General features: G+C 51.5%; 2 protein-coding genes across 2 annotated transcripts; both read left to right on the forward strand.

The window, feature by feature from the left end:
- Nucleotides 1-1519: 1519 nt before the first annotated feature.
- On the forward strand, nt 1520-10049 carry Ech1 (enoyl-CoA hydratase 1). Its single transcript, XM_041653861.1, has 10 exons — nt 1520-1665; nt 1978-2182; nt 2278-2366; nt 7496-7617; nt 7699-7747; nt 7934-7998; nt 9001-9071; nt 9152-9223; nt 9469-9619; nt 9793-10049. The coding sequence occupies exons 1-10, from the start codon at nt 1527-1529 to the stop codon at nt 9895-9897; spliced, it is 1068 nt and encodes a 355-aa protein (XP_041509795.1). The 5' UTR covers nt 1520-1526; the 3' UTR covers nt 9898-10049.
- A 2738-nt stretch (nt 10050-12787) lies between these two features.
- Nucleotides 12788-21329, forward strand: Lgals4 (galectin 4). Its single transcript, XM_041655033.1, has 10 exons — nt 12788-12946; nt 13165-13253; nt 14710-14914; nt 16808-16951; nt 19822-19848; nt 19977-20015; nt 20326-20355; nt 20607-20695; nt 20830-20992; nt 21116-21329. Exons 1-10 carry the CDS (start codon nt 12902-12904, stop codon nt 21260-21262), a joined length of 978 nt encoding a protein of 325 aa, XP_041510967.1. The 5' UTR covers nt 12788-12901; the 3' UTR covers nt 21263-21329.
- Nucleotides 21330-21995: the final 666 nt, after the last annotated feature.

Below are 21995 nucleotides of genomic sequence, written 5' to 3' on the forward strand. Positions count from 1 at the left end.
ACGAGGACATGACCACTCCACGGTGTGGTTGAGGAGGCTTTTATTGTAGATATGAGGGAGGGTACAGCCAGAGGCATCTGGAAGAATCCAGAGCAGTAAACATGACCAGCAAACTGAAACCAGCAAAGGAAAGAGAAGTTGGGAGAAGGGAAACCCAGGAGCTGGAGGAGCCACAGAGACAGACTTGCACCACAGTCAGCTATCCAGGCTTCCAGACCGAATGTTCTTTTTCTCAACAACCTCTACTGTAACTGCTGCTTGGCTGAAATTAGGGCATCCTTTTCTCTTTCATTTTGGTATCTGCATAGGATTTTCAGGTTTTTATTGAACAGAAGATAAACATTACTTGCTCCTGATAGTCTCTACATCTGTCTCTTGAAAAAAACCTGCCTGTCTGGGTTGCAGACATTGGTGAAGAAGGAAACACCTCCCACTGGCCCAAAGACATCTGTTCACCCTGTTGTTAAACATCTCCCTAAGGAGCGCACTTACACAGTATTTTATGCTCTTGGGTAATTCTTTCCCAGTGCCTTTTGGTGGGTGTGTTTAAGAGCTTAGCAAGCCAGGTGTGCTCACAGGAGGAAGAGGCAAGCAGATCTATGTAAGTTCAAGGCCAGCCTAGTCAACAAAGGGAGTTTCAGGACAGCTAGGGCTACACAGAAACCCTGTCCCCAAAATAAATATCAAAATAAAAGACACCAGAAAGGGGGAAATTATATATATGGTTTTTTTTTTTTGTTTTGAGACAGGATATCTATATATAGTCTTAGCTGTACTGGAACTTGCTATGTAGACTCACAGTTTTACCTGCCTCTGTCCCTTAAGTGCTATGATTAAGGATGTGAGCCACCACACTGAGCTTCAGGTTCTTTCTAAATCGCTGGTACGTTGGTGTACACCACCCCCTTTTCAGGAGGTAGAAGAAGGATCCTTGCAAGTCCCAGGCCAGCTCCAGGTTTATATAGACCCTATATAAAAAAAGAAGAGGCTAGAGATCGTCCGGTGGCAGAGTGCTTGCCTATGCTGCCTGCCAGTCTCCTTGCACGACCAAAGGAAGGTGGGTGGTAGAGCCTTTTGCTCCTGCCTAGCCTAAGCAATTCTAAATGTTAAGTAACCTTGAACCAGTGACTTCCTTGGTCCGGGATCCAGCTTCCCAAGTCCCGCGGGAAGTGGTACCACCTTCTGGCAGTAAGGGAATTAAAACGGCTTAATTCTGGCCTGTCTGTATCCTAGCAACTTTTTTGTTACCACATCCAGGCAAAGACCTAGATTTCTAGGCTGCTGCCATTATGTCTTTGACTATTTCAGTTGTTATAACACAGCGCTCTGATGAACTTTATACAGAATTTTCCAGCAGCCATGTGAAATATTTTCTCAGGCCAGCTTCCCACTAGGCCAAAGGTCTTACTTTTAAGCCAAGTCCTAAGCACAGGAGACAGGAGGCAGTGCTATTTACGGTTGCCCTTAGTAAAGATGGCGAACTAGGCGGGCCTCGCCACTAAAGGGCGATGGCTGCGGCGGCTTCGATGCCCTTGACCAACAGGGCCGAGTTTGTCCCCGCCCCCTTTGTTTTCTCCGGTAGCCCTTCGCGCAGCCGTCCGGTGTCGATCGAGATGGCTGCAGGGATGACAGTTTCCAGCAAACTCCGCGGCCTGCTGATGCAGCGTGAGTTACCCGAGAATCTGTGGGGAGCCGTTGCTATGTAGTCTTGTTATAGAGGCAGGAGCCGCTGTGTAGTTTAAAGAATCATTAATTATAGTTTTTAGGCCCTGTCCCCAAGCCTGGGTCATTCCCACAAACAAGAGTCTAAGTGAAGTAGTCTCAGACAGAATCCACTCCTAAGTTCACCCGAGTCTTAAAAGCTCTGTCTGGTCAGGCCCGGGTCTCTGAGGAACTTGGGTTGGAGTCTCTTAGGTGTGCGCTGTTAAAGTGGCCCCATCTGGAATCTAAAACGCCCTTCCGAACTTCTCTCCCCAGAGCTGAGAGGCACCACTCAGCTGTACTTCAACGTCAGCCCTCGCTCTCTGAGCTCTTCTGCACAAGAGGCCTTCAAAAGCGCCCCCGAGGAATTATCAGGCCACAACTATGAGTCTATTCAGGTGACATCGGCCCAGAAGCATGTTCTCCACGTCCAGCTTAACCGGCCAGAGAAGAGGAACGCCATGAACCAGGCCTTCTGGAGGTCTGTGGAAGCCTGCCTGGGAGAGGAGGCAGGGGTGGGCAGGGCCAGGGGCTCCCCTCTCCACACACAGCCCTTCCCTTCTTGCTCTTCTGCAGGGAGTTGGTGGAATGCTTCCAGAAGATAGCAGAGGACTCCGACTGTCGGGCTGTTGTAATCTCTGGTGCAGGAAAAATGTTCTCTTCTGGTATGCCTCTCTCTCCCTGTTGGCATTCCTCCTCCTGGGGGTAAAGCAGCCATGCGCTTTTTTCTTTGCTGATTTGTTTGCTTGCTTTTTGCATTTTTTCCCTCCCCCTAAGTAGCTCTGACTGGCCTGCAACTTTCTGTTTAGACTAGGCTGGTCTAGAACTTGAAGTACTTCTGCCTGGGCTTCCTAAAGGCTGAGTACTGGGATTGTAAAGGAGCATAACGCCATGCCTAAGCAGTGCCTTGGTCTCCTCCTTGGCATCTGCAATGTTTACTTAAAAAAAAAAAAAGCACTGGGAGAGATGGCTCAGAGGTTAAGAGCACTGGCTGCTCTTCCAGAGGTCCTGAGTTCAATTCCCAGCAACCACATGGTGGCTCACAACCATCTGTAGTGAGATCTGATGCCTTCTTCTGGCCTGCAGGTGTCCACACAGTACACACACACACACACACACACACACACACACACATATATATATATGCCCAGCTGGTGAATCACGCTTTTAGTACCAGCCCTACGCAGGGGCAAGTGGATCTGTGAGTTTGAGGCCAGCCTGGTCTACAGAACCAGTTCCAGGACAACCAGGGCCACACAGAGGAACCCTGTCTAGAGAAAAAAATTACTTGTGTGTGTGGCATATGTGTGTGTGCACACAAATCAGATGACAGGTTTGGGGAGCTGATTCTTTCCTTCCCCAGGATGGAACTCAGCTGGCCGTCGGTTGGCTTGGCTACAAGCGCCTTTACTCACTGAGCCGTCTTGCTGGCCCTGCAGTGTTGCACAATTAGGGTTTTGATTTTTTTAAAGATTTATTATCTTAAATTATGTGTATCTATGTGCCCATCTCTCTCTATGTAAGTGCAGGTGTCCACAGAAGCCATAGCTGTCAGGTGTCCTAGGGCTGGAGTTACAGATGGTTTGGGTCAGTTTGTGGTTGCTGAGATACAGACCCAGTCTGCCACCAGGGCAGCGAGTGTGGACTCTTAACTGTTCAGTCATCCCAAAAGCCCTACATGGTTCTTTTTTATTTTTGTTCATTTGTTGGGGTTTTTGAGTAAGAAACAGTTCCTCTGTGTAACCTTGGCTGTCCTGGAACTCGCTCTGTAGACCAGGCTGGCCTCGAACTCACAGAAATCCACCTGCCTCTGCCTCCCGAGTGAGTGGGGGATTAATGGTGTGTGTCACCACTGCCAGGTGAGACCAGCTATTTTTTATTTATATATTTGTGTTCTTTGAGAACTTCATACATGCATTCTATGTATTTTGGTTATATTCATCCCCAACTCTTCCACTTAGCTCCTCTGAGATCCACCCGCACACCCTCCCGACCTCGTCTTCTGTCTTAGTCACTGTTCTTTTGCTGCAGAGAGACACTAAGACTAAGGAAACTCTTTTTTTAAGTACTTTATTTATTTTTATCTTCTATGCATTGACGTTGGGCCTGCATGTATGTCTGTGTGAGGGTGTCAGATCTTGGACTTACAGACAGTTGTGAGCTGCTATGTGGGTGCTGGGACTTGAACCTAGGTCCTCTGGAAGAGCAGTCAGTGCTCTTAACCACTGAGCCATCTCTCCAGTTCCCCAGCTATTTTTTTTTAAAGTCTATTGCCGGGCAGTGGTGGCTCACGCCTTTAATCCCAGCACTCGGGAGGCAGAGGCAGGCGGATCTCTGTGAGTTCGAGACCAGCCTGGTCTACAAAGCTAGTTCCAGGACAGGCTCCAAAGCCACAGAGAAACCCTGTCTCGAAAAAACAAAACAAAACAAAACAAAAAAACAACAAAAAAAATAAAAGTCTATTTTAAAACATTCACATGTGGATGTACCCGGGGACTGGCATAAAGCTCATCCCCACAAATTCAAATATAGAACCAAGTGCAGCAGAACCTGTCAGGACCCAGAGGCTGCATTCTCACAGTGGACCCGAGACCTTGAACAAGGCCCTGGACCTCTCAGAACCTAGAGAAGTGTCAGCCAAGTGTGTTAGTTAGTTACGGCTTTGCACGACTGAGCACACAGTACTGACTTCTGTCCAGCCCACACATGAAGGCATCCCACTGCCCTTTCTCCTCTTTGGATCTTCCTCCCTGGACTACCATGGCTTTTGGCTGACGTCTCTCTTTTGATGTGAAACACCCCAGTGATTTTTTTTAACTTCAGGTATTTTTTTTTTCAGTCCCCAAACTCCTGTTTAGTTCTCTGTGAGAGCTCTCACCATGTAGGCCAGGCTAGCCCAAATCTCTGCTCCTCCTGCTCTAACCTGCTGTCCTGCCTACCTCTTGTTTACTCTTTTTGTTTTGTTTATAGTTGTGCGCATGTGTGCACAAGTGTGAAGGCACCAGCCTGAGGTTGATGCCCGATGTCTTTCTTGACGCTCTCGACGTTCTGCATTGAGGCATGTCACTCCCCGAGGCTGGAGTTTGGCACTAAACTAGTCTGACTAGCCAGCTCGCTCCAGGCGTCTCCTTACTCTTGAGCCCGAGCTGCTGGGATTACAGGTGGCTGCTGTGCCCACCCACCCAGGTTTTCAGTTTTTACATGGGTTCTGTGGATGCAACCCCCTTGCTCATGCTTTTGTAGCTAGCACCTTACCCAGTGAGCTATCACTCCTGTCCTTTTATCGGAGATAGGATTTCATTAGCGGCTCCAATGACCTTAACCGTGAGACCCGTGGCATGCAGGGATTACAGGCTTGTGTGGTCAATGCCTGGACAACACTTTCTAGTCACTTGTCTGTCACCACACGAGACCAAGGATTATGGTTTTAGCTGCATTATCTGCTAACTGAACACCTACTGCACACCCAGCCCTGTTCCGAGCACATGGATGCATTGGTGGGGAAAAAAAAATATTAAAGCAAATGAACAAACACCACAACTCGTGGGGTGGATGGTTCGGTGTTAAGAGCATTGCTGTTCTTGCAGAGTGGTGGGGTTTGATTCCCCGTGCCCATATGGTGGCTCACAACCTTCCTTAACTCCAGTTCCAGGAGATCTGATACCCCCTCCTCAGCCCTCCACTGGCACCAGGCATATTCACGATGTACAGACATACATGCAGGTAAAACACTCCTACACATAAAATATCAGGACATGGAGAGTGATGCACGCCTTTAGCCCCAGCACTCAGAAGGCAGAGGAGGGTCTCTGAATTCCAGGCCAGCCTGGTCTAGAGTGAGACCCTGACCCACCAACAGCAATAACAAAACTCCAGTTCATAGAGCTCACATTCTAGAAAGATAACTGAGTATACTGATCAGACAGATATGGAGGGGAACGGTAGAGTCAGAGATGGAGAGGATGTGTGAAGGCCTCTCTCAGAGGGTGATCTTTGGGCTATGTGGCCTTGAAGAGCCCCACAGCCAGCCTTGTGATTGTTGAAGGGAACAAAAAGCATAGAGGCCCTGAATGGGACTGTTGGCGCCAGTGTGTCCTAAGCAGCAGGCAGAAGTAAGGTCACAGGAAGGATTGTGTATTTTCTTACATTTTTCGAAGATTTATTTCAATTTTACATGTGAGTCTTTTGCTTGCATGCACTACATACATGCCTAGCGTCCTGGAGCTGGAGTGATGTGTTACAGATGGGCCGGGCAGTGGTGGCGCAGGCCTTTAATCCCAGCACTCAGGAGGCAGAGGCAGGTGGGTCTCTGTGAGTTCCAGGCCAGCCTGGTCTACAGAGCGAGTTCCAGGACAGCCAGAGCTGTTACACAGAAACCCTGTCTCAAACCACCCTCCCCCACAGAAAAGGAAAGTAATTATAGATGGCTGTGAGCTACTACATCAGTGATGGGAACTGAGCCCCTCCGCACCCCAGTGCCCACTCCCAAAAGAGGCGAGTGCTCTTTTTCTTTTTATTTATGTATTTAATAGAATTTTATTTTCCCAAACGTACAGCTGGTTGAGCCAGTTCCCGCGTCTTCACCAGCAGCTGAGGCACCTCAATTCGACCCTGTGTTTCTGGTGGAAAGTACTTGGCTCTGTGCTCTGAAACCAGTTTGACAAGTCCTTTCTTAAGTAGGTCCTGGAGGGCTGCCCTGGCCAAGGAACCGGCAATCTGGACTACTTTTTAAAAATTTCATTTCTTTATTATGTATACAGTGTTCTGCCTGCATGTATGCCTGCTGGCCAAAAGAGGGCGCCAGATCTCAGTATTGGTAGCTGTGAGCCACCATGTGGTTGCTAGGACATGAACTCAGGACCTCTGAAAGACCAGTCAATGCTCTTAACCTCTGAGCTACCTCTCCATCCCTGGACCACTTCTTTTTGGCCTAGCCACCAGACTTATTTCCTGGGTCTTGGTCTTTCTGGGCCAACTTTCCAGCATCTTTCTTCTTCTTGTCCTCCTTGGGTGGCATGATGAAGCTTGGAGGATGGCGGTGATCATGGTGCCATTGCTAAGGTGCCAGCAAAAAAAAAAAAAAAAAAACCGCAACAAGTCTTTTAGCCCCTGAGACATCTTTGCAACTCTTATTTATTTAGTGGTTTTGAGACCCTTTTACACTCTGTAGTCTTGACTGTCCTAGAACTCAGTATGTAGACCAGGCTGGCCTTGAACTGAAAGCAATCCTTTTACCTCTGCTTCCCAAGTGCTGGGCTACAGACATGAGGTTTAAGGACTTTGTCTTTATTTGGATTGTTTTTTTTTTTTTAACACACTGAGGACTAACCCGAGACTTCTGCATTCTAGGCAGGCGCTCCACCGCTGAGACACACCCCCAGGTCATCACTTGTGAATTCTAAGCAAATGCTTTAGTCCAGGGCCATGCCCCCCACCTCACTTGAATACTAGGCAGGTGCTTGCCCGCTGCCACAAACCAACTAGTGTGTGGGAATAGTTTACCATTCACGGAGAATGTCTTTCTTGGGAATGCCATTAGTACTCCCAGGCCTGGGGAAGCTGAGGCTGGAGACTCTAGATTGAGGTCAGCCTGAACTGCATAGAGAAACCTTGTCTTATGCAAAGCAAAACAACAGATAGATATTTGGTGCCCCACGGAAATCCCAAATGCCCCGAGACCTTGGGGAGCTTCTTTCTCTGCTGTGGTGATGTTTGTGTGTAGACCCACAGCTCCTGGGTTCTGAGGCCCGGCTGGGGAAGTAAGCTCGGTAACCCCCTCATGCCTTCTCACCAGGTATTGACGTTATGGACATGGCGAAACTCCTGCAGCCCCCAGGAGATGATACGGCCCGCAAAGCGTGGTACCTCCGTGACCTCATCAGCAGATTCCAGAAGACCTTCACTGTCATTGAGAAGGTGACTCAGGGCTGGGTGGCAGCCCTTCTGCCTACCCTTCCTCTGCCAGCTTTGACCCCCAACCCTCCTTTTCCATTTTAGTGCCCCAAGCCTGTGATTGCTGCTATCCACGGAGGCTGCATTGGTGGAGGTGAGTGTATAGCCACTAGCCACCACTAGGGGGCCTGCCTTGGTGAGGCTGCTAACCCTCTGTCTGTCTCTCCCTCCGAGACCTCAGCTCAGTTGTTGTTGCTAATTTCACTCGGTCCCCAGCTGTGACCCCATGTTTTGGGAGGAGGAATTGGTTCCTGTCATTATCCATTCATTTTCCTTCCAGCTGTGGACCTCATCACTGCCTGTGACATTCGCTACTGTACCCAGGATGCGTTCTTCCAGGTCAAGGTGAGGCTCTTGCCTTCGGGAACCCTTGCAGTGCTAGGCATCCACAGAGTGGGGGGAGCAGTGGGTGGGGAGAGCAGGAACAGTGCAGGCCGAGGCAGCTGGTCTTGAGGGTTTCCCGGAAGAAGGTGTAAGAACCAGACCTTAGGAAGTAAAGTTCTGGCAAAGAAGAGGCACACCGCAGAGACTGCAGCAGCCTGGACCGTAGAGGGAGTGGAGGGCGGTCAGGGTTTCTTTTACTGTTGCTGTGTTGAAATATTTGGACAAACAACTTAACAGAGTAAAGGTTTGTTTTAGCCCACAGTTGAGGTTCCAGTCCATCGTGGTGGGGAAGTCAAGGCAGCAAGAGCATGAAGAAATGTCACATCTCGAGTGCAGTCAGAGGAGTGGGTACCCGCCACCTACACGCCAGGGTCCCACCCACAATTGACTGCATCGAGTAATCCCAGCACCAGGAGGCAGAGGCAGGAGATCTAGGCCAGAGTTCAGGGCAGCCAGGGTTGCACGGAGGAACCCTATCTTAAAAAACAAAACAACAAAAAAAAGATAGTACCGCAGAGGCTGGTCTCTAGATTCTGTCAGGTTGGCAGTAAACACTGGCCACCACATGGACCAACCTGAGCTTTACTGTGAGACCCTGGCAGCAAGGTGGGCGGGTGCTGTGGGCGTATGGAGCTCAGTGGTAGAGGGCACGAATGGAAGAAAAGCTCTGAGTTGGCACTGCCCAGCACCCAAAGGGGACGCAGGCTCAGCTGGAGAGGATGGCATCGTGGGCACTCCCATCAGTGAGTTAGCTGGGACTGCTGCCATCTAAGGTAAGGGGTGGAGTGGAGCCCAGGGCTCTGGAAAGGGCCTTGGGAGCCAGCTGCGGGGCCAGGTAGCAGCAGCATCTTGAGGGTGTCTGAGCCAGGGCGGTGAAAGCCCTGCGGGCGATGGAGGATGCTCTGTGCTCGCATGGGAAACAATAGCACACGCAGAGCAGACGCTGACAGTGTTTCCCCCTAGGAGGTGGATATCGGCCTGGCTGCTGATGTGGGGACCCTGCAGCGACTTCCCAGGGTCATTGGGAACCAGAGGTGAGGGGTGATGATGACCTGGGTTGGAGGGGTCAGACCCAGGATGACAGTGGCTCCTGACCTCCCTTCCCCTTATGTAGCCTGGTCAATGAGCTGACCTTCACCGCCCGAAAGATGATGGCTGACGAGGCCCTGGACAGTGGGCTGGTCAGGTAGGACCCTGACTGACGGATGGAAGGGAGGGGCACAGGGCCGCCCAGACCAGGGTGGGGCTTCGTGGTCTCCTGTACCCTCAACCTAGAGTCCAAATGGCCTTTCTCAGCGCGGCTATTTCTTCCCCTGAGCATCATCCTGTGGCTGAACCCTTCGTTTGGGGTTCCCGTTTTCTTTGTGAGGCCACCTGGCCAACCACAGGGGAGAAGGAGACCGTTCCTCTCATTGATCCCTTCCCTGGCAGCCGTGTGTTCACAGATAAAGATATCATGTTGAATGCAGCCTTTGCCCTGGCGTCTGAGATCTCCAGCAAGAGCCCTGTGGCTGTGCAGGGATCCAAAATCAACCTAATCTACTCCCGAGACCATTCAGTGGATGAGAGCCTCGACTACATGGTAAGGCCCGCCCGCCTACGCCCGCTTCCATCAATCGTGGCCCTCCTGGCCCAGGGAGCCCAATTTGGCTCCGGGGCGCTGCTTGCGTGCTTGCGCGTGCGTGCGTGCGTGCGTGCTTGCGCACACTTCCTCTGACCGGTGCCCTGCCGCTCTTTCCCACACCCTCGGTCCAGGCCACCTGGAACATGAGCATGCTGCAGACCCAGGACATCATCAAGTCAGTCCAGGCCGCCATGGAGAAGAAGGACATGAAAAATGTCACCTTCTCCAAGCTCTGAGCGCCTTCTGTCTCGAGAGAGGAAGGCTCCACGGAGGGTCAGGACGGTTCCTCAGTGCCTTCTCCCACGTGGTCTCCCAGTGTACAGCCTTATGGCTTAGTTCTTCAGCTCTGGAGCCTTATCTTCACTGTGAACAATAAAGCGTGAACACAGCCTGTTGTCTTTACTGCCCTGGGTGGGGGCTCAGAGGCCTGGCTCCAAGGAGGGCAATCGGGAAGGCTGGGAGGCAAATCTGCCTGGGCCAAGAGGAAGTGTGCCAGGAACTGAGGCCCCGCAAGGCTGAAAGGCCACCCTGTGCCTGACCCCGAGTGAGGTGTGGCACAGCACAGCACAGCAGGCCTGGGTGCCTGCCACTGGCTGAGTTAACTGCCACCGACACTGAGCCAATTGCATCATTTCTTCCTTCTCTGCAAGAGCAGCAAGTGCCTTAACCACCAAGCATCTCTCCAGCCCCTTTTAAAAATGTTGATTTGGAGCCTGGAGAGATGTCTCTGTGATTAAGAGCACTGACTGCTCTTCCAGAGGTCCTGAGCTTAATTCCCAGCAACAACATGGTGGCTCATAACCACCTATAATGAGATCAGATTCCTCCTTCTGGTGGACATGAAGACAGAAAAACTCATATACATAAAATACACAAATAAATAATTTTTTTTAAAAAAATGTTGATTTTGTTTATTTGTGTGTATGTGTTTGTAAAGAAGTAAGGAAGTTGGTTCCCTGTTTCTACTGTATGGGTCTATGAATTGAACATGGGGCAAGTGCTCACCTGCTGAGCCACCTGGCAGGATATATATATATATATATATATATATATTTGTTTGTTTGTTTTGAGACAGGGTTTCTCTGTATAGCTTTTGGAGTCTGACCTGGAACACACTCTGTAGACCAGGCTGGTCTCGACCTCACAGAGATCCACCTGCCTCTGTCTCCCGAGTGCTGGGATTAAAGGTATGTGCCACCACCACCCAGATTTTTTATTTTATTTTTTGACATGGTGTCATGTGGACAAGTCCGGCCTGAAACTCACTGTGGCCGAGAATGACCTTCACTCCAGTGTACAGGTGTGCCTCAGCACATCTGTCCCATTTTGGATTGTTTTAACTTTGGGTTTTCTTATCCATGGGTAATCTCAGCCCTCCGGAGTTATGTTTTTTTTTTTTTTTTTTTTTTTTTTTTTCGAGACAGGGTTTCTCTGTGGCTTTGGAGCCTGTCCTGGCACTAGCTCTTGTAGACCAGGCTGGTCTCGAACTCACAGAGATCCGCCTGCCTCTGCCTCCCGAGTGCTGGGATTAAAGGCGTGCGCCACCACCGCCCGGCTGCAGTTATGTTTGAAGTGAGTGTAAGGCCAAACATTTACTTAGTGTCTTCTGTATGCTGAGTCATGTGATAGGCATTTATTAACTTGGGGAGCCCTCTCCTTCCTCCTTGTGTTGCTGGCACTGGAACTCAGGGCCCCACACATGCCAAGCAAGTGTTCACCTCTGAGCTCTAGCCCCAGCCCTCCTTTACTCTTTATTTCTATTTTAATTTTACTTTGGGTTTTGTTTGAATCCCTACATCTGTGCCCCAACCTTTGATGGTATTCCTCAGGACTCCTCAACCTTTTTAAATTGTTGGTGGTGGATCCCCCCCCGCCAAAACAGGGTGTAGCCTTGGCTGTCCTGGAACACTCTGTAGACCAGGCTGGCCTCGAACTCAGAGATCCACCTGCCTCTGCCTCCTGAGTGCTGGGATTCAAGGCATGCAGTACCCATGCCCGACTTGGCTTTGGCTTCTTAATTTTATTTTATGTGTGGGTGTTTGCCTGTGTGTATGCAGCACATGCATGTGTCAGACACGGGTGCCAGGAAAGGGTGCTGGATCCCTGGAACTGAAGTTACAGATGGTTGTGAGCCACCATGTGGATGCTGGGACTCTAACCCAGGTCATGTGATTTTCACATGGAACCCACTTATAGGCCAGATTCTCCTCTAATTTATATAGATTCACCTGCCTCTGCCTCCTGAGTCCTGGATTAAAGGCATGTGCCACCATGCCCAGTCATAACCAGATCTTTTTTTTTAGGTAGAGTCTTGTTCTACAGACCAGGCTGCCCCTGAGCTTGCAAGTAATTTTCCTGCCTTTGCTTCCCAAATGCTAGGATTGTAGACACCACACTTGGCTTTGCTGCCGGATTTCATTTGTTTGGGATAGGATCTCCTGTAACCCAGACTGGCCTTAAGTTCCCTGTGTGGTGGAGGATGACCTTGACCCCCTAGGACTTTCTGGTCCTGGTTGCTGGGATCCTGGCACTCTTCCTGTAGTGCTGGATATGAGCCTCAGGATTTCCTAAGGCCAGGCAAGCATTCTACCAACTAAGCTAACCTCAAACTTGCAGCAATTCTCCTGCCTCCACCTTCCACGTGCTGGAGTTATAGTCCGAGTCCTCAGTACATCCGCGGTCTGCTATTTGTTCCAAGGGCTTGTCGGTGGACACTATCGTTTCCTCCACTTTACAGATGGGCAAGCCGAGAGTGAGGTGCTGGCTCCAGATAGCCGGAAAGGGGCAGTGGTAGAACTGGACCTCTGAACCTGTGGCCCCAGCTGTGTGCGCTAAGCCCTTGTCCTAGAGTATGTGGGGTCAGGAGGTGCAAGGCATCCCCCTTCATTGTGGCTTGCTTCTCCTGGCCACCTGTCCTCATACTCCCGTGGCCCAGCCCCTGCCCTGCCCACCAGATCATCCCCTCCCTCTGCCAACAGTTGTCAAGGCAAGGTTTTATTGTTCTGATAAAGCCCTGTAAGGCCGAAGTCCAGGAATACTTCCTCCTCATGGGGCACCTCTGAGGGTTAGCATCCCTGCCAGCATGGGAGGCTAGGGTGTGTCCTAGTGATCCCCACCGGAGAGACTTCATGACCTCTCCCCTGACAGCCACTCCCTCTAGTATAAGGGCCACCTGCGACCTGCCACCATTCCACTGCCCCTCTCTTCTCTCAGGACAAGCTATCAGCTCAGACTCTCAAGATGGCCTTTGTCCCAGCGCCGGGATACCAGCCCACCTACAATCCGGTGAGACGCCCACCTGAGCCCACACCTTGTCTTCCCCAAACCCCGTTTTCCTTTCCCCCCTTTGCTGTGCTGAGGAAGTATTCTACTGAACCATGTCCCCAGCCTCTCAGCCCTAATTTCATCTCCCGTGCTTAAGGGACTGGGGGTGTTTGAGGTGAGGGGGAAGGGCTGTGACAGGCAGGCAGCCTCTGAGGTTCTTCAACTGACCCCTTCTACAGACCCTGCCCTACAAGAGGCCCATTCCGGGTGGCCTCAGTGTTGGAATGTCTATTTACATCCAAGGAGTAGCCAAAGAGAAGATGAAACGGTGAGACAGCCCCCCACCCTGTCCCTGCCCACCCCAGGGAGAGGCTTTCTCCCGTCCCTAACTCAGGTGCCAGGCACAGTTTGGAGCATGCTGGGAGTCTGGTGCTCACAGGGTCCCTCTGGCTGCTTATGGGGTACAAAGGGCTTTTGGGGACAGAAATAAGCAGGGAGGCCCCAATTAAGAGGTAGAGGAAGGAAGGAAACGATGAGGGCCCAGTAGAAGAAGGGACTGAATGGGTCCTATCAAGATTGGTCAAGAGAGGTCAGGAAGGGGTCACCAAGGGATAATACCCTGAAGTGACAGATTGAGAAAGTGAATTCAGATCACAAGCCCAGAGCCTAAAGTCACTTCCTCTCCCCTGCCGGGGAATGGGGGCACTCAGCCATTGTGTGACTCAGAGAGCTACTGAGCTACTGGGCATCTCTGTCCTTCAACTTTCCATCTGTAAAATGCACTGATTGCTAGGTTTCAAGGTACAAAAGAGCAAATCCACTAAGGCCATGCTTCAATGTGGAAATTATTATTGAACTACGTTCCCCATGTTGTTTCCTTATCATTTTTAGTGTGTGTGCAAAGAGTAATGTTCATGTGCGTGTGCATGCATGCATGTGTGTGTATCGGCCAGAGGTAAGCCTGAAGTGTCTTTTTCAGGCACCACCCACCTTTGTGTATGTGTGTATCCACATGTGTGTGTGCAGGTGGAGGCCGGAGTCAACTCCAGGTGCCCCCTCAGTCACATCTGTGCTTTGTTCTATGTTTCTGAGACAGTGCTTCACTAAGTAGCCCTGGCTAGCCTGGAACTTGCTATGTAGACCAGGCTGGCCTCTCGCGGAGATTTGCCCACCTCTGCCTCCCTGGGATCGACCTTGTTTTTTGAGACAGACTCTCTCACTGGGCCCCAGAGCCTGTTCGCTAGGCTGGTCAGTGAGCGTGAGGCCCGGCTTTCCCCGGGTTCGTCATGCTTGCACAGCAAGCACCGGCTAAGACGATTCTCCAGCCCCCCAGTTCTTCCTTCTTTATCTGGCATTCCTTCCTTATTAAATAGCCGTGCGTGCTGGAGCAGAGTCCCAATGAGGACAAAGGTTCTTGCCCTCAGATGGTGCACGCCGGTGATCCCAGCACTCTGCAGGTTGAGGCAGGAAGACCACCATTTAGACACCAGCCTGGACTAAAGAGTGAGCCCCGACTTTCATCACTCCACCAGCCCCCCAAAAGGAAAAAAATATAAAAGAAAGAGTCTGACTCACCCTTATCTCTGAGGACACTCTAGGGAGATGAGAAAGAGAAGCAGAGAGGAGAGGGGGCCCCGAGACTGCATATGGAGCTCAGGATCCTTTCCTGCCTGTAATCTGGGTCAACGGTGCCCGGGCCCAGGCAGGGTGTCCCCAGAACTTCTTACAGAAAGCCCCTTGCACGGGCAGGCAGATACTGAACCAGCCCTTTCTTATGCCACCAGGTTCCATGTGAACTTCTCTGTGGGGCAGGATGAGGGGGCAGACATCGCTTTTCACTTCAACCCCCGCTTTGATGGCTGGGACAAGGTGGTCTTCAACACAAAGCAGAGCGGACAGTGGGGCTCAGAGGAGAAGAAGAAGAGCATGCCTTTCAAGAGGGGCAGCCACTTCGAGCTGGTGTTCATGGTCATGCCTGAGCACTTCAAGGTCTGGCCCCTCCCTGCAGCCTCCCTCCATTCGATTCCCTTCCCTGCATCCCCCATCCCTGCAGCTTCCCTCCCTGCAGCTCCCCTCCATGCAGCCGCTCCCTGCAGCCTCCTCCCTGCAGCCCTCCCTCTCTGCAGCCTTCCCTCCCTTCAGCCTTCCCTCCCCATACCCCCCTCCCTGCAGCCCCCTCCCTGCAGCGCTCCCTCCATTCAATTCCCTTCCCTGCATCCCCCATCCCTGCAGCTTCCCTCCCTGCAGCTCCCCTCCATGCAGCCGCTCCCTGCAGCCTCCTCCCTGCAGCCCTCCCTCTCTGTAGCCTTCCCTCCCTTCAGCCTTCCCTCCCCATACCCCTCTCCCTGCAGCCCCCTCCCTGCAGCGCTCCCTCCATTCGATTCCCTTCCCTGCATCCCCCATCCCTGCAGCTTCCCTCCCTGCAGCTCCCCTCCATGCAGCCGCTCCCTGCAGCCCCCTCCCTGCAGCCTCCTCCCTGCAGCCCTCCCTCTCTGCAGCCTTCCCTCCCTTCAGCCTTCCCTCCCCGCAGCCCCCTCCCTGCAGCCCCCTCCCTGCAGCGCTCCCTCCATTCAATTCCCTTCCCTGCATCCCCCATCCCTACAGCTTCCCTCCCTGCAGCTCCTTCCTGCAGCCCTCCCTCCCTGCAGTCCTCCCTCCCTGCAGTCCTCCCTCCCTGCAGCCCTCCCTCCCTGCAGCCCTCCCTCCCCACAGCCCTCTCCCTGTGTCCCTCCCCACTCCCTACAGTCCTTTCACTCTGTCTTCCCTGCTGATGGAATGAGAGCGTCCTCGTGCCTGGTCTGCAAGTGTAAAATGCTTTCTCCATAACTAAGCCACGCCCCAGCTTTCTTTTTACTTTTACTTTTATTTTATTATTTTTTTTGTCTGTTTTGTTTCATTAGTTCAGTTTTTTGAGACAGGGTCTCTCTCTATAGGTCTGGCTCTCCTGGAACTTGCTATATGGAATAGGCCAGCCTTGAACACACAGAGAACCATCCTCTCTGCCTCATGAGTGCTGGGATTAAAGACTTAAATCACCATGCCTATCTCCTGACTTTTGACGTGGGTTCTAAGAGCTAATTCAAGTTGTCAGACTCAATCCAAGAGCTTTTAGCTGCTGGGCCGCCTTTCCAATCCTCCAATTCTTTTTAAGTTTTCTGTTTGTTTGTATGTTTTTTCCTCAAGATAGAGTTTCTCTGTATATCCTTGCTGTCCTGGAGCTAGGTCTGTAGAAGAGGCTGGCCTCGAACTCACAGAGATCCTCCTGTCTCTGCCTCCCAAATGCTGGGATTAAAGGCGTGTGCCGCCACCAGTTTTAATTTAAAATTTCATGCCTTTAATCCCAGCACTAAGGAGGCACAGGCAGGCGGATCTTTGTGAGTTCGAGGCCAGCCTCTTCTACAAAGTCTCAGGACAGCCAGGACTGTTACATAGAGAAACCCTGTCTCTTGGGAGAGGGGAGAAGTTCCCTTGAGGCTGGGAAATGGTTCAGTCAGTAAAGTGCTGTCTGTGCGAGCTGGAGGACCCCACTTCCATCCCCACCACCCACATATTGAGCGGTGTGGTGACCATACCTATAATCCAGCTCCAGGAAGGCAGAAGAGGAGGATCCTCGGGGCTTGCTGGCCAGCCAGCCTAGGCTACTTGACAACTGCAGGCTCGGTGAGAGAGACCCTGTTTCAAAAAAACAAGGCACAGGGCTCTGAGGTACAGTACTCACAGTGGACCTCTGGTCTCCACATAAACTTGCACACACATGTACCTGCACATATGTGAACACATGCACATGCATAACACACTAAGTAAATAAACACAATCCCATTTCTCCCTTCCTATAGTCCCTTGCGTCAGGGTGCTGGTGTCTGACACTTCTCTGCCCTCCAGGTCGTGGTAAATGGAAATCCCTTCTATGAATATGGGCACCGACTGCCTCTACAGATGGTCACCCATCTGGATGTGGATGGAGACTTGGAACTTCAGTCCATCAACTTCCTTGGAGGCCAGCAATCCGCCCCAGCCCAGTATCCGGTATGAGATGTCTTTTCCTTTGCCTTCTTGCCCATTCTCACACTGTCTGTGTTCCCAGCTCCAGTCCCTCTGATGAGTGGGCCTAGGGACCCTGTGGTGATCAGGACAGTCCACCAGGAAGACAGACACATGACCAGGCAGGCGTGGCTCCCATGGTCAAGACCGTGGGGCGGGGGGGGGGGGGGAGATAGAGAAAGGATCAGGATCCAGATAAGGAGGCTCAGGTGGAGGGTCGGTCTCGGGGGCAGGGTTACAGCAAGGTGCTCTGAGCATCCAAAGGAAGAATCTGCCTTCATCAAGGAGGGCTTCCAGGGGGAAGAAGAGGTGTGTAAACTGGGTCAGAAAGTGAGATGAGAGAAGACCAGCAGATAAAGAGTTTAGGACTAGCAAACAGCCCAGGACAGGTTGCCTAACACGTTAGTCACCCGGGAAACACAAAGCCATAGTGAGTTGCCACCACATACCCATCAGGGCGGTAATGGAACAAAGTGTATAACACAAAACCATGTGTCCTGTTTGTAGGCATGTGGATCAGCTAGCACAGCTACCATATGGCTGTTCAGAGTGTAATTTGGTGCAATCACCTTGGAAATTGGCCAACAGAGCTAGATCTGAATGCCAAGCAAATATGGGTCCCAGTGTCCTAGAAGCTCCACACCCAAGTGCACAGCCTATGAGGAGCCTCCAAAACACACCCACTGCAATAAGCAGCGTGCCACCGCCAAAAGTCTTGGGTGGAAGTTTGCTTAATGGTAGAACATCTGCCTGGAAGCCCCAGTGAGGGGCTGGGGTGTGGCTCAGTGGCAGAGCCCCTGCCTAGAATCCCCCAGTGAGGGGCTGGGGTGTGGCTCAGTGGCAGAGCCCCTGCCTAGAATCCCCCAGTGAGGGGCTGGGGTGTGGCTCAGTGGCAGAGCCCCTGCCTAGAATCCCCCAGTGAGGGGCTGGGGTGTGGCTCAGTGGTAGAGCCCCTGCCTAGAATCCCCCAGTGAGGGGCTGGGGTGTGGCTCAGTGGGAGAGCCCCTGCCTAGAATCCCCCAGTGAGGACTGGCTCAGCTAGAGTAAGGTAGTGTAAGGTGTGGGATGATTTCCTGAGTTCCTTTCTCAACACCAACCAATTAACCAACAAAAGCCTGAAGTCAGAGCTATCAGCCTGGGGGCTGGAGAGGTGGCAGTGAAGAAGGCGTACAGCCTGGACAGCACTGGGTTGAAGGTGGAACAACCTTTAATCCTAGCACTTGAGAGCCAGAGGCTGGCGGGTCTCTGTGAGTTCAAGGGCAGCCTAGTCTATGTAGTGGTTCCAGGACAGCCAGGGCTATGTGGTGAGACTGTCTTAAAAAAAAAAAAAACAAAAAACAAAAAAACAAAAAAAACAACAACAAAAAAACAAACCCAGAAGGGCCTAGTGGCAGTGGCGCACGCCTTTAGTTCCAGCACTCGGGAGGCAGAGGCAGGTGGATCTCTGTGAGTGTGAGGCCAGCCTGGTCTTCAAGAGCTAGTTCCAGGACTGGTTCCAAAGTTACAGAGAAACCCTGTCTCAAAAAACCAAAACCAACCCCCCCCGCCACCAAGAAAACAAAAAAACAAAACCAGAAGGACCTGGGTTTAGTTCCAGGAGATCTGGACCCTCTGCTGACCTACACAGGCTCTGTGCACACATGGTGCACAGACATGCACTACACATGGTGCACAGACATGCACTACACATGGTGCACAGACATGCACTACACATGGTGCACAGACATGCACTACACATGGTGCACAGACATGCACTTAGGCACATACACATAACTGTAATACATAAAATCTTTAAAAATAAAAATAGAATTGATCTGCCTGTTCTTCAACAAGTCAGTGAATCAAAGCGATGAGTTCATCACCCAGAGAGAGAAAGAACAAGTCACACAATCATCAGGGGGAAGCCGACATCAAATATGGAGTCTAGCCAGCATGGTGACTCCTGCCTGTAATCCCAGCATCAGGAGGTAGAGGCAGGATGTTCACTGCGGGTTGGAGAACAGCCTGAGCCACATAGCAGAGCCCTCATGTTTGCGCTTGTGTGTGTGTGAGTGGACAGATTGACTGATTATTTTGAAGAGCTTTCAGAATAGGAGTTAACTGAAAAGACGAGAAAACAGAGAGAGCAAGAATAAGGATGATGAACTGAGCGGTGGTGATGCATGCCCTTAATCCCAGCACTCGGGAGGCAGAGACAGGAGGATCTCTGAATTCAAAGCCAGCCTGGTCTACAGAGCGAGTTCCAGGACAGCCAGGGCTCCACAGAGAAACCCTGTCTTGAAAACAAAACAAAGAAAACCAACAACAATGAAAAGAGGATGATGAGGGTGGGAAGGTGGTCTGGGCGGCTCGACCACCTGTGCAGTGCTGGGGCTCGGGAGAGATGGAGCCGCAGACTGGAAGGAAGGTGAACAAGCACAGCAGAGAGGCGGGCAGACAGGAGCTCAGGCTGGCCCCCGGGACTCCCCTCATTCACCCCTGCAGGCTCGGGGGTGTGAAGCAGGAGCCAGTGGGGGCTGAAGAGAGGATGACAGACCATTGGTCATCACAGGCCTGGAAAGGAGCACCAAAGGGCCCCCTTTGCCTCCAGAATTCCATGTTCTCAATTGATCCCAGGCTAGGGGCCTGCAGGGGTGAATGAGGGGACTGGGGCAGGAGGGACTAATACTGGTTGTGCAGGGGGGAACAAAGAATAGAACTGACCAGGTGCTGTCCCAGAGCCTCTGAGGCTCTGGTCCCTAGATACAGCAGGGAATATCCCTGCACCCAAGGGACCGCCCCAGGTGTACTCCTCAACACTTTCCAGCTAGAGTTAAAGATCCTAACCAAGGCCTCCTTTCCTCTTGTGCCCACAGAGACCTATGGGTGTGCCGGCTTACCCTGTAAGTACCTGGTGAGGGGTGAGCAGTCTCCTCCAGAACTGGAGGATTGCCTACAGAGGAGATTTGGGAGCAGTCAAAGGACCCCACATCCCCTCACCACTCTTGCCTTTTGTCTGTCCACCCTGTAGGGTCCTGGATACAACCCTCCACAGATGAACAGCCTGCCTGTAAGTGGGAGGGGTTTGGGGGGCACATGGAGGGATGAAGATAATTTGGGATGGGGAGAGGGATGGTGACGTGTTGGAGAAGGCACCTGTCAAATATTGTATTTTTTAAAAAAAAATTATTTATTTATTAAGCATACAATGTACTGCTGCAAGGAAGGCACCAGACCTCATTACAGATGGTTGTGAGCCACCATGTGGTTGCTGGGAATTGAACTCAGGACCTCTGGAAGAGCAGCCAGTGCTCTTACCCTCTGAGCCATCTCTCCAGCCCTCAAATATTGTAAAGTGAGATTTCTTTCTTCTTTTGTAGGTCATGGCGGGACCCCCAACCTTCAATCCGGTATGGTGTTCCAGCCACCTTCTGGGGAGCAAGCAGGGAATGTGGGAAGTCCAGATATGGTGGACTGCTTGTGGGCTGGGGGTTTGGGGGTAAGAGGTGAGAGTAGAGACAGTTGGCAGTCAGGGTTCAGAAGACACAAGACACGGTTGGGGACAATTCACAGGCAAAATGCTGCCTCTCTGTGAAAATGTGGTCTGTTCTTGGCTTCTCTAGTCAGAGACTGGATGAGAACCCATGTTCTTTCCCTACAGCCTGTGCCTTATGTGGGGACCCTACAAGGGGGACTTACAGCCAGAAGAACCATCGTAGTCAAGGGCTATATCCCTCCCACAGCCAGGAAGTAAGCACCCAGGTCGGGTGGGATCTCCCCTCCTCCCTCAGGCCCGGAGATCAAGACCCCATCCCTCTTCCCTCCAACCTCCTTCCTTGGAGACTCAGCTGCCGGTCCCCATCTGACACCTTATCTGTCCTCAGTTTTATCATCAACTTCAAGGTGGGGTCCTCTGGGGACATAGCTCTCCACATCAACCCCCGCATGGGTGAGGCCGTGGTTCGCAACAGCTTTATGAACGGCTCCTGGGGCTCCGAGGAGAGGAAGGTTGCCTACAACCCCTTTGTCCCTGGACAGTTCTTTGACGTGAGTCTGGGCGTTCCCTCCCCGCTCTCCCCAGACCCGGGTCCTGCTGGTCCTGCCTTGCTTCTCCCCTCCCCCAAGACCCGGGTTCTGCTGGTCCTGCCTTACCTTTCCCCTCCCCCACAGCTCTCAATCCGTTGCGGCACCGATCGATTCAAGGTGTTTGCTAACGGCCAGCACCTTTTCGACTACTCGCATCGGTTCCAAGCATTCCATAGGATAGACACGCTGGAGATCAAAGGTGACATCACCTTGTCCTACGTCCAGATCTGAGCTCCACCTGGGAAAGAGGAAAGAAGCCCCTAGTTCCATCTCAGCCCCTAATAAAATGCCTAAGGGATCTCTGTAAGTGTATGATTCATTCACCTGCCCCATGGTTGCCTTGGCCCTGGCTTCCATCCTGTCCTCCTCCTCCACACACCTACCCATCTTCCCTCCCATTTAAACAAACAGAACAGGTCTGCCTCAAGCCCTGGCTTAGTGTGTATCAATCCATTCACTCTGGATTCCAACCTTAGGATCTACTGCCTTAATTCATCCATAACAGATGAGCAAACAGGCAGTGTGTGTGTGTGTGTGTGTGTGTGTGTGTGTGCGCACGCGCGTGCGCGTGTGGTGAGTAAACATAAAGCTAAGTGTGGTAGTACATGCTTCTTTTTTTTATTATTTGTTATTTTTATTTTTTTGTGGTACATGCTTCTAATCCCCACTTAGGAAGTAAAGGAATGAAGTTCAGAAGTTCATGGTCATCCTTAGTTATAAGTATGTTAGGAGCTAGCCTGTGCTACATGAGACCCTATCACAGAAATGAAGGGAGGGAAAGGAAAAGGAAGAAAGGAAGGAAGGGAGGAACTGAAGGAAAATAGGCAAATTGCCAAGCTAGGTATACTCACACTTGCCTGTAGCTCCAACACTTGGAAGACTGAAGCAGGGGTGGGGCTTCAAGGCTAGCCTGTGCTAGCTACATAGTGTAGGACTATATAATGAGACCCTGTCTCTGAAAACA

Source organism: Microtus oregoni, unplaced genomic scaffold (assembly GCF_018167655.1).
Source record: "Microtus oregoni isolate MIOR12 unplaced genomic scaffold, Mior012 000006F_ref0000085, whole genome shotgun sequence".
NCBI classification, from domain to species: Eukaryota; Metazoa; Chordata; class Mammalia; order Rodentia; family Cricetidae; genus Microtus; species Microtus oregoni.